Source organism: Halyomorpha halys, unplaced genomic scaffold, assembly GCF_000696795.3.
Source record: "Halyomorpha halys isolate HHAL.00 unplaced genomic scaffold, Hhal_1.1 Scaffold384.1, whole genome shotgun sequence".
Classification (NCBI taxonomy): Eukaryota; Metazoa; Arthropoda; class Insecta; order Hemiptera; family Pentatomidae; genus Halyomorpha; species Halyomorpha halys.
The window spans coordinates 608,220-621,092 of record NW_027107790.1 but is presented as its reverse complement, the minus strand read 5'-3'; the positions used below and the strand labels follow the sequence as shown (position 1 = coordinate 621,092).

General features: G+C 31.3%; 1 protein-coding gene across 2 annotated transcripts in view; it reads left to right on the top strand.

The window, feature by feature from the left end:
* Galphas (G protein alpha s subunit) overlaps nucleotides 1-12,873 on the top strand; it is a 208,604-nt gene that overhangs the window by 157,323 nt on the left and 38,408 nt on the right. For both annotated transcript variants that reach the window (XM_067046126.1, XM_014422658.3), the window contains one exon: nucleotides 2,542-2,639. In XM_067046126.1, the coding sequence (XP_066902227.1) occupies nucleotides 2,542-2,639 (98 nt within the window). The remainder of the gene's footprint in view (nucleotides 1-2,541; nucleotides 2,640-12,873) is intronic.

The following is a 12,873-nucleotide window of genomic DNA, read 5'->3' as shown; positions in this document are numbered from 1 at the left end:
TATATATATATTGTTCCTTGGGTGGGCTGGCAAGAACCACCGGACACATGTCTCATATTTTTCGGTAGCATCCCCTTGTTAGTAAGCAATTTGAATATGGTTATAAAGTAAACCAAAAACTGGGTATAGGCAGCCTTTTTTACAATACTAATTGTTAGTAAAACTATTAATCATACTTGAATAACAATACTATTATACTTGCATAATAAACTGTAATAGGCAGTTTTTATTTTTATTTTTACTTACCTATAGAATGTATAGTAAGGGGAAATTATTGTGACGATACAAATGTTCAAATTCAAGTTTTTTTATGGAATTGCACGTTTGATATAATCGATTTCATAATTATTTTTCAAAATTAAAAAATAATTAAAATTTTTTTGGCTTTTATTACACCTGTTGTATTAATGTACAATTAAATAATCTTTTGTTTGTATCAGCTATGTTTTATCCTAATAGAAATAGTTTAACAGGATTAATGCTGAATTAAAAAAAAAATACTTCAAAGTACTTGTAATGTTGTGTATTTGAAGTAATTAACCGTTTGCAAAAATTAACTAAATTAACCGTTTCAATAAGTAATAAAAAATGCATGAATATGAACTATGAAGATATTTGATGGTAAATTAAAGGAGGAATAGAGACAAGAGTTTAGAGATTAGAGTATGGGAAACAGTCTAGAGTACCCGATTCCATTCATATGTATGTTTATTTAGTAAGAGATAATTTAGCATGTTCCTATAAAAAACGTAGCGGTGTGAGGAAGTAGTCACCAAGAGGAATGAAAATTTCTTAAGGCAACAAATATAAATTACTTAATCATTAGTCAGATTATCCACTCACGTTGAGCGGCTTTAGCGCACCTGCTCATTGCCGTTGATGTGGCGAGAGGGATGCGCTGGGATCTTATGGGCTCTGCTCTACCCCTCAACACGTGGGGGTAAATTTTAGAAAATTTAGATATCATCGTATACCGCCTTTAATCTATATGTATTTAATGGTTATTATGGTGAAATTAATTAGCTCTTAAGTTAATTAATTTAAGTTTTACAAATAAGTTTTTTTATTCAATATACTAGCTTCTGTGTCAAGATTTCTCCACTTGCTCAGCCTCCACTGGCTCATTACCAGTGATGCTGCGAGAGGGATGCGCTGGGATCTTATGAGCTCTGCTCTACCCCTCACACGTGGAGGATAGAGTGTGCTCAGGGATGCTCAGGTCGATTGTGTAAATATTGTATATAAGAGTGTAAATGTGACTTGAGATTCTTTTATTTTTATCATTATTTTATTTTTTCATGCACATAGTTTGATTATGTTGATTTTCTTTATCTTTCTATTTGTATATATTTTAAGATTGATTTTATTTATTTTTATTTTTATGTTGTTTTTTTTCTATTCTTATTTTATTTTATTTTATTATAGTATGAATGTGATCATTCATCACTATTACCTATTGCCCACAACAGTGTGGCAGATTGTAATATCTATCAATAAATAAATTTTTTAAGAAATATAAAAAAATTTTAAGAAAAAAAATTATCAGCTGATAATCTCCATCTATTTGAGAAAATGCAGGAAATTAATTATTTTCAAAACTCACTGTTTAGGTTTAATTTTTTTCCTATCGTTCTCACTTGATTAGTCAATATTAATTTATGTTAAATTTGAAAATCTGGTATCTCATGTCCTAATACATTATAGTATTGATAAGAGTTCGGTATTAACTGGCTATTATTGCACATACCACTTTCAACTACTAAACTTTACGGTCGAGCGAAAATGTCTGACTTATGGCCACGAAATAATGTTTTCTCAATCACTATGACGAATTAGGGAAAACGAAATGAATGCTAAATACTTTTCTTCATCATTCTATGCTTTCGACCGTATCCCTCTGGATTTCATGATATGCTAGTTTATTATTATAATAATATATGTTTTCTTACATTCTTCTTTACTTATAATACAATTAAGCAAAAACAGAATAATTAATTTTCCTCTACCACTTGTTTGATTTCATTTTTACTATCATCCAATTTTCTTTCATAGTATAAAGGCCCATTTTGCTTGGTGACAATAAATGCGATAGTTGCTGCCATGGTAATAACTGTCGCAGCCACTATGATTGACCATGACATTTACTTTCGTGGTAATACTGTCATACTATGAGGATTGGTGTGATAAGTGATAGACTTCCACAAGTAGACGCCTTGACAGTGAGCTGTTGCATTTTATGACACCATACCACCAACCTTATGTTGAAATCATTACTTCTGTATTTCCTGCTAGTTATCTGTCTTTGATGAAGTTTTTTGTATTTTATGATCATATATTTTTATCATTCATTCATCAATTGGAACTTTCGGTGAGCTTTACTATCAGTGTGTTTACAAGCACTGTCATGCTGTCTCTCTGTCTCACAGTACTGCCACGACGGTAAACTGGGCCTTAAGTTTCATTATTTTAAATATTCATTATTATTCTTCATTTGATACTTTTACCATTATTGTTGGGTTTTATATTGATTTCATGTTCTAGGAATTCTATGAGCACACAGAAATACTTTGGCGTGATCGTGGGGTTCAAGCTTGTTTTGAGCGCAGCAACGAATATCAACTTATAGATTGTGCCAAATAGTAAGTATTGTTAAGAAACATTTCCTAGTTTTTTTTTACATAATTTTTTTTTTTTATATTATCTATGAAGCAGTTAAGAGTTATTTTAATTTCTTGAGAAAATTTCATTGCATGTGATAGGAATAACCCTGTTCGCTTTTATGGACAAAAGATTATTAACCAAAGAAAAATATAAGTTAGAATAATTATATTTTTAATTCTTACCTAATCCTCTTATAACCTAAGCAGTCTGTTTTACAGTTGGCACTACATATCGTTTATTTTTTTTGTTATTACATAAAGCTTTGAGAGAAGCATTATAAAGCATCTATAAAGCATTATAGAGAAAGAAAATAATACTTTAATAATTTATTTGGGATTCAACCTTTAAGAATACAATTTCAATACTTTTTTACATACAATAAATGGAATAAGTTTATTAATAAAAATAACCAATGAGAAGCAAAAAAGTCTTTTTTATGAATAAAATAATGGATAGCCAATATGTAGTGGACTTGGAGATTCCCTGCAAAAAAAATAAATAAATAAATAATATAATAAATTTAAAAAACATTAATTTTTAAAATGGAAGAAATTTCAGATATAAAAGAATAATACAGTACATATACATATGAAGTAAGATGGAGTTGACAGTGAGTTAACAGTCCTAAATGTATGAATAAAAAAATAAATTATTGCGGGTTTTTTCTTGAACTGAAATAATATAATACAATAATTAAAAAAGTTTACTTGTTTATTACCTTCTAATAATTGTCATAGGCATGCTTATTGTTTACATCAATGTGGTGATTTGATTAAAATTTGAATGATTTGAAATAAATGTTTTTTAAAGAATAGACAGAGCAGAATAAGTGAATAAAGATTATTTTAAGTAGAGAAAAAGAGATATAAACTCCATAATAAAGTAGCACGGATGGCGAACGATCTGCTCAAGTATACAGTTTTAGAAGAGGGTACATATATCAGTTGAAATATAGTATTTAATGTATGAATAAAGGTATACAGAGCGAAGAGATTAAGGATATAGATAGGTGTTTTGGTCCTAAAGACTTAAAAAAAAAGACGCCAAGGATGTGTAGTTGGTATATTGGTATACCAACAAGAGACATGAGAGCGCTCGTATACGCTAAGATAAACCTTCATTCTTTCATTCTCATCACTATTCCATGTGGTGTGCCCCCTCTGTAGATCAAGTAACCATTCAAAGTTGGTAAAAACAGTAGAGAATACTTGAAGCTATCAGGTACTTAAAGGATGGAATCATGACAGCATAGCAGCATTTGCTTTGTCTTTATACACATGAACATTAATTTTATTTTAAATTTTTTTTTTTCATTAAATAAATCAAATGGTATCCTTTTTTAGTCTCAACACTCTTATTATATTAATAGTCCAACATTTCGGCTAAATCGGCCATTCTCAAGGACAATCTAACAACATTATTACTAATAATACAACATACCAACAAAATTCTCACCTCACATCAAAAATTTAAAAATGTTTTGCAAGCTATTCTGCCCAGATCATTAATTATAAGTCAAAATAACCCTATGAATAAGTCAATTAATAGAGAATGATATTAATTATTAATAAGCTTACCTAAGCTTTTCAAACTTCAATTAACTTTTAATTTTCGATTAATCAACACTATCTCTATCATATAAACAAACTAATTTATAACCTTCCATACACTAAGGTCAGGCTTGTTATTAATTTAATTCAAATTGAATTTTGGTCTCAATTTGTATTTATTCCAATTATTAAAATTCATATCAAAATTAATTGTAAATAGTAACAAAAATTTTATTGAAATTGACTTTTGCAAAATAAAAATTATGTTGAACCGTACACTTTAAGAGCAGTGTAAACACTAAAAGTTGCCACATGGGAATGATGTGAACACTGAGAGTTGAGAATTACTTAAAGAAGACACGGTTGTTAAAACTTTCAGGTGTTGGGTACTCAGTTCATCAACCAAATGTCAATCATTTATTTAAAAACACAAGAAAATTTTTAGCTACACTATTGCAGCTATTCAGTTCTATAATAATAGAAAAATAGAATATTTCAAATAATTGAAAATAGAATTTTTAATAAAAAATTAAGTTTGGTATTAATAAAACTAATAATTTCTAATAGTTATATTAATCTACTAATAATTTGATTTATTTAATATATATGTATATTTAAATTTTTATTTTAAAGTAAGATGACTCTATGGATTGAATTATTAGAATCTGAATTCCATGAGGTGTTCAGAAAAAATTAGTTTTGGTTTAAATATTTCTTCAAATAATGTCAACAACAAATTGAATTGTTTTCCGAAATCAATTTCGGAAAATTTCGCTTACAAAATTTACATAGCATTATTACGTCATGAGTTCATTGAAATAATCTACGATTTTGATGACCAGAAACTTTTTGACGGTTTTATAGCCGAATCTCTAATTGTCTGTATGCACTCTACACAAAAAAACTTTAGTTATAAGTATTAGCAGAAACGATACGATGGTGTTAAATATTACTTGTAATATTAAAATTGTTTGTTTCAATTTTCTTGAAAAATTTTACTGTCCGTTGGTCCTTGGGACAAATCATCATTTATTGTGAAAACTTAAAAATTTGTAAGTAAGGTAAGTTATTAATTCAGAATTTTAATTAATTTATATATACATAACTAAATATAAAACTGTGTATAAATACAAATTATTTAAAAACAAGATCTTTGCTGTTTTTATTACTATTTATAAATTATGTATTATTATTTTTATACCTATACCTGGTTATTCCTTAAAGCTAGGTTTTTAATAGAGAAAAAAATATAACCAACGAGGCTCATCATTTTCTAAGTAGACGGCACAGACCTGTATGTTAGGGGTATTCCTAATGTTGTGCTAAATGACAAATGTTATACCATGTTAAATGTTTTAAGTACAGGATTGTGAACAACCATATTTAAAGTCATGTTAAATGCATAAGAGCTCCTAGCGAATTTTCTGAGCATTTTTTTTATAACCTTTCCTTCCAAAACTTCATGTTATTGTTTACTTCTTAGTTTTGATCAAAATAATTTATTACAACATGCCTAAAGTGATTGAAAAGTAGAAGTAGTGTAAGTTTGGCCACTGAGTGCCTTGTTGATCTTCTAACTTGTGAGTGAGAGAATCAAGATCAATCAAATGTCATTATATTATTATTATCGTCATCCATTGCTTAGTTAGTTATAAAAACATCCAAAACAATACTAGTAGAAACTACGAGCAATTAACCTAACTCGACTAATAAAACTGCGACGAGCTCAGCTGGTCTGTTGCGTGCCGTCATTCTCCATTTAACTGACCTATTAACAGACTCTCAGCCATGTTGTATGTTATATCATTTTAACATGGCAAAAGACTATTACAACATTTACTTTTACTAGACAAACGGTCCAAACTTCCAATCCATTACAAAAGACTGATCTACATGACTGTTATAAGGCCTACCTGGACATACGGAGTTGAGCTTTGGGCCTCCACTAAACCATCGAATTCCTCCCGAATCCAATCCTTACCGTCCAAAATCCTTCGTAAAATCCTTAGTGCTCCTTACTTTATCATCCATCAGGACCTCAATGTCCCATATGTTGCCGATTTGGCCAGAACCAGATACCATTCCTTCCATGATTAACTTCCCAACCACCCAAATCCACTGGCTTCTCCTTCACTACCTAATAATCCTCCTAGGCGTCTGAAAAGAAGATGGCCTCGAGATCTTCTCCTCTAGAAATATTTTGGAGTTCTATCAATGGGTAGATTCTCCACATGTTTGTATCATGTCATTATATCACTTAGAGCAAATTTACTTGATATATGTATACAGTTGTAAATAACAATAAATTGTTTAAAAAAAAAAATAATAAGGACAAATCATGAAAATTGACTTATCCTTGCCTACAATTACAGGCATTAGTATTTACAAAGATAAAGTAAATACTAATGTAAATGTAGTCAGTTGAAATGTCCTGATCGTCCGTCATCTTAATTGTACAGCGCATAGAAGAAGAGTATGCCCGACTTCTTAATTTTAATGGCAGATGATTTTGTCGTCAGCAATAATGTTGTTGTTAGCAGAAAATAGATCAGCGTTTTCTTGGAAAAGGACTATAATATAACCATTCGTATATTTCAGTGCATTGTTGTTATCCTGTACAACCTTTATATCTATCAAGTTTTGTTGCTAATGGGAGGACTAGATTGAAACATCACACTATCTAGGAGATGTCTTCTTATACCCCACGGGCGTGTGCCAGGCCACCTTGAATTTTCAGATTCTTCAAGAGAAATACTTTAATGACCATATCTGTCCAAGTGACTGACCATCGATTTGTGAAGAACGGCGAATATCTCATATTAGTTAGTTACCATCGTTTCCTTTAACGTTGAACCGCCACAGGCGGCACGATAGGCGCAAAATTTCCAACCATCTGATTGTTCATTCCCTAGGCAAATATGTTCACGAAATGAAACGAGTTGAAAAATTACAATTCTAAAGTTAAATCACAGGATGGCTACAATTCTTTTTAGCATATTTGTGTTACATAATGATTAAAAGCCTCTATAGCTTTTAGATTTTTGGTCCTCCTCAATCTCCCACACTACATGTCTTATACAATGAAGAATAAGTGTCGGCAGAAACTAGAGAAAGCTGATTTTTTTTTAGTTGTGACCTAACTTGAAGAGTATTTCTTCAAATCCCATTCCTACCTCTTGTCACTCTCCACTAGCCACCTTTTGACCTCAATTTCGATAATCATTTAGTTATTACTTATTTTCTGTATTAGTCTAAAATAAATGTCTATGTTTTCGTATAACAATAATATTTAAACTTAATTGTAATAAAATAAAATATGTAAAATTTTCGTGTTCAAATTCATATTTGTGTTATCTTTAGGAGAGAGCACTTTTTTTTGAGTTGATATAGGAAAATAATTAGATTATATATTGTAGCGCAGTTCACGCCCAAGATATATTCCTTTCTTATAACTTCAAATGGTATTTTAGGGGGGGAAACTAATTTTTTAAGTATTAATAACCATAATATTGAAGATTTTTCCGTTATTCATCGCCTATTTTCCTGCCGTGTCACGAAATAATAATCGTTGTACTATGAAAATATTATCATTCTTTTTGCTAAAGATAGTTTACAATTATTTTGTTGTAAGTGCTTTAGTAAATTCCAACGAAAAAGCAAATAAGTATTTATAAGTTGATTGTATCAATTTCTTATAAAAAAATTATTTGGCCTTGCAATTATTTTTCTTTCATACGTTATTTGAAGTCTTTAAAAATTGGTCTCTGTAAATGAAACATTTTCTTGTCACTTAGGTGTTTTGATGATTGGTGATCATCAAAACAGTAAGTACTTCCAACACTTTTTTAGGAAATACTTTCTAAGACCAACAATTTGTATTGGTTTAGTTAAAAATATCTCTAAAGGGTAGGTTTTGATAACTACCCTACTACGGCATTTAATCTTGAATCATCTTGCCTCTACATGGTTAATCATCTGTCATGGTTTACGTTCCATGGTTTGGTCTGAATAGGGTTTCCATCAGGACATCTGAAAAGCTGTATCAGTAACAGTTATAAAAACCATTGCCTTTATTTCTCTTGCAATGACTGATCTAGAAAGTTTCGTTTGCCTTGTAAATATATATCTATTGCCCATGAAATAAAAATACGTCCATCACTTAAGCGTTTTTTTCCAATCTAAAAAAAAAAAATTCTCATGTGTATAATCGACGGCATTAAGTACTTAAGAAAACCGTCTTTTGTAGTTACAACAATAATTCCTGAATTTCGGTGTCACTTTAACATAAACTTTTTTACAATTCCTTTCTGCCACGCATTCAAAATTCCATTTGGTAGTACAGTCACTAGCCCCATTTTTCAGCAATCCTGGTGTACTCGAACTCCGACAAGTGGGCTTAGTGACCCTTTTTATAAATATCAACTGCTCAGTTCAGAATCGAACCCCCATCAAACCTCTCGGTGACTATCGCCCTCAACGTGCTCAGCGATCACGCCCTCTTCCAATATCGCATAACAATCCATCCCATTTTTTTAAAAGAGTTTCTATTTTCATAATATCAATGGCAGAACAACAAGATGAAAAATTATTAATTGAAATAATTATTATAGGGTCACATTCTAAAGTCAACATTTGGATATGAAATAAAAGAAAACGGTTGGATTTAATTTTTTAAATGGTGAATTTGAAGTGAACGAACCAACAGCCTACTTATGATATTGCTAAAAATATATTTTTTTGTTATAATTTTGAATTTTTCATTTGTTTAGGTTTCGTTGCCAAAGAGACTTGGAAGAATTTGATGATATATGCTTCGGTTAAGTGAAAAAAGACATAAAATAATAAAGCAAGTAGATCTGTTGCAGAAGAGGTGCAAATTACTAAAGAATGGAATTCTTTCACCATACACGAAGGACAGGCCTCCAGTGATCCCTTGCACATTAGTGTAATCTTTACTCCAATAAAGGATGCTCTATTACAAGAAGAAAATTTCTTGACTGAGGAAACTCCGGGACCAATAAAAAAAAAAGACCAATCTGTCCTTTTTAAGGAATGAGGCAGAAAAAGGCGAGGAAAAAGATTGGAATGGGAGGAGTTGAAAATTCCTCTTCTTCAACCTGAAGACAGCTTCAATTCTTTTTCTTTATTAGATGTACAAGCGTATGTGGACGAAACAGTTCAGTCAACATTTGCAGCAAACTGTTAAATAGACAACTATTCAGTATTGTCCAAGAGGCTGAAGAAGCAGCAGTAGTAGAAAATATATAATTAACTTATCTAACTGATATAAATAATTAACTAATAATTGCGTCTACTTGTAAATGTTATTATTTTAAATTGGAGTTTGTGTGTATCATCTATAATTAATGGATTAAGTATTTTTTTAAATGTTATATTTAAAAAAATATTCTTTTTTGTTACTTCAAGCAAAACGCCAACTTGTTTGCAGCATCTATAATTTATACCCAGAAATGTTAGAGCGCTTTTTATCTAGTCGGATATTTTCTGAAATTGTTTTCTTGTCCTTTTAAAACGATTCTTGAATTATGTACTTGTGGTTCCGTTGTAAATCTTAGGAACTTTATCTTGCTTCAATCACTTGTTTTATTTGTCACTTTCCTAATTTTCTAAGAGATTAAACTAGTCTAGAAACATGTAAGTTCGACTCATCACAACCGGTGGGTATGGATATCCCGCTTTTCCGTATGTATTTTCAGGAGACGAAAATGTTAAGGAGTCAAAATTTTCGGTCTCTCATTTCTAAATAATCTATATAGTAGTATAATACTTCCGTCTCTTTCATACCTATATCCCACGTGTGAATCCAGTTAAGGGCTATTTATAATGTATGTGATTTTCTAATCAACAGGAAAGTAGTTAAGTCTCAAAGCGTTATTGAATATTTTTTAAATATAATTATTGAATTTTTGATAAGTTTATAAATTAATACAGTAATCAAGACCGAGTGATTTTATGTATGTAACCGATAACATTTATTTTTTGTTATGATTCGTATTTGGAGAACGGATTCGAGAATCATAAGAGAAGTATTGAAAGGAATAATTCTTTATTCTGGGATCAGGCCCTCTAAGAACAGATATTACTTATGGTCAAGCTATGAAGTAGTTATAATCCAAATAATCAGATTGTCAATGTATTAAATTTACTCCAATCAGAAGAGTGGTGTTTAAGGGAGTGAAGAAGGAAGATGATCTGGATAGTAGCATTACAAATAGAAATAGACCAGGAATTCAAAAAGAAAGAGGAACGGTCAAGAAAGGATTCGTCGAATGAAACAGTTGTGATGGAGTATATATATTGATTGGTTGGGTTCTAGAGCTCAAGGACTGGATAGACAAACGCAAGGTTGCGAATTCGGGGGATATAGAAAAGTTTATTATTTTTCAGAGATTATAATAGGAAAGGACCGTGAAGATGTTGCGGTCAGAAGTAAGGATAAAGCTACTTAAGCTGACTGGTTTACGTCAAGAAATAAGACTGCATCTTGGAACCACAATAATGAATCATACAAAGGAAATCACATGGCATCATGAAGATTCATTTCTCATGGCCGCCGTGAAATAAATTACCACACTCGCCCCAGCTCACTCAGCTATCAGTTCTTCACAAATGTGAAACGTTTCTCGATTTTGCGTTGGAGCCATGCTTCCATATCCCTTTAAGTTCATTATTGATCCCTTCATATACCATGTGCCCTTTTATCAGTGTAATTAATTTATTCGTAATCATGAAAATAAAAGAGCAGACAAGTAACTGGAAGGATTAAAAGGCAGAGACTTGCGGGTTGTATGGAACTTTTAAAGAATAATAACGATTTTCTGGATACTTTCGATACATGGTTACTCCAAGACAGATGATGATCAAAGATACTCAAAGAGACTATAAGGTTTTTAACTGTGTTATTAAGTGAAAAGGGATTGTTTTTGAGGAAATGTAAAGGAATTAAGAATGAGAATGTATGGGAGGTTTGGAACTGATGAGGATAGTTTTAGTTTTATCTGAATTTAGCTGAAATTCGTTTTGCTCTGTCCAGTGACAATGTCTATTATTATCGTGCACTTTATGAGATGCCTCCATGAGATCAGCAAGATGGAGAAACATTTGTAGATCATCAGTATAAAGATGATATTGGGAGTGATGTATAGAATCTGGTAAATTACTAATTTGAAAAAAAAAAAGTTTATCATGAATGACCACTATTTGTATAACATAAGAAGAAGGAATGGAAACATTTGTAAAGTGCAGTTGGATACGAACACTTTATGGAATCTCTCGATAAAGAGAATTTTTTTTAATTCATTTTCATTAACAAAGTTTTTTAAAAATCATAAAGGATTAAGATTGAATTTTTTCTCGATCAATGAAAGGGTTATTTCCCAAAACACCAAGATACAGCTGTATAAGATCCTGGTGAGACTAGTTCTCACTTATGCCTCCGAATGCTGGACATTACCCACGTCACAGGAAGCCCTTCTCCTAAGGTATATTGGGGAAAATTAATGACCCGGTTTGTGCTGATGATATCTGAAGGATTAGAACAAATGCTGAACTGGCAGGCTTCTACGGGAACCCGGATATTGTAAGAGTAATCAAAGAGGGACGGCTTCGGTGGGCAGGCCGTGTATTAAGAATGTTCCAGGATCAGATTCCTATGATGATCCTGCACGAAAGGATATGTGGGACAAGGAGAGTAGGAAGACCCCGGCTTCGAAGGATCGATGGAGTTGCAGGGGATGCTAGGTCTATCTTGGAAATCCGCAATTGGAGAGCAGCGGCAACCATTAGAGAGGACTGGCGGACGAAGTTGCAGGAGGCCGTGACTCTAGTAGTAGCGCCACAGATGGTGATGATGATGATGAAGATTGTATTCTTGGACAATATTCGGAATGGATACAGAAGAGGAGGGAATATGAGATTTGAACCAGGTTTCGAAAACTGCGATGATGTTAAATTCGTTGTGGAAATAATGCGGAATTTCTTCAAAATGTAAAGGAAGGGAATTGGAAGTTAATGGTAGATCGGGAGGATATTAGTCGTATGGTGGGAATGAGGAATACAGATTATAAAATTGGATAAAACAGTTGGAATGAAGTAAAGTCCTTTATTATTGTGGACAAATTCAACACAATTTGAAAAACATATTCAGAATTGTTAGCTTATCTTTTGTGAGAATTTTGAGGATCCTCCATATATTAGGGGTTTAGAACTCAAGTTATAAGATTTTAGGGTTTTGGCCTGATATAATTTCGTCATCCATTAGTTTCAGGCGAAAAAAAAACTGTAAAAATTAGAGATAAATATTTTAAGAGTAGTAGAGGGAGAACTTTAAACTTTTTTTAAATTCAATATTTAAACTAATTAATAATTAAAATTTATTAAATATTATTGATATACTGTAGATATACTGTACTGGAAATTTAATTCGTTACGTTGTTGAAGGCTTTTGATTTATTTCATTTTTGAATTTTAGGGTAAAGTTAAATCCTAAATTACTAATTTAAAAGCTTTTAAATTTATACTACTTTTCCATATAATAATAATCTTTAGATGTGGGAGGATGAAAAATAGTGTTTGATTTGAATGAATGAATGAATGAATGAATGAATGAATGAATGAAAAAATAACTTTATTCTGGGACATA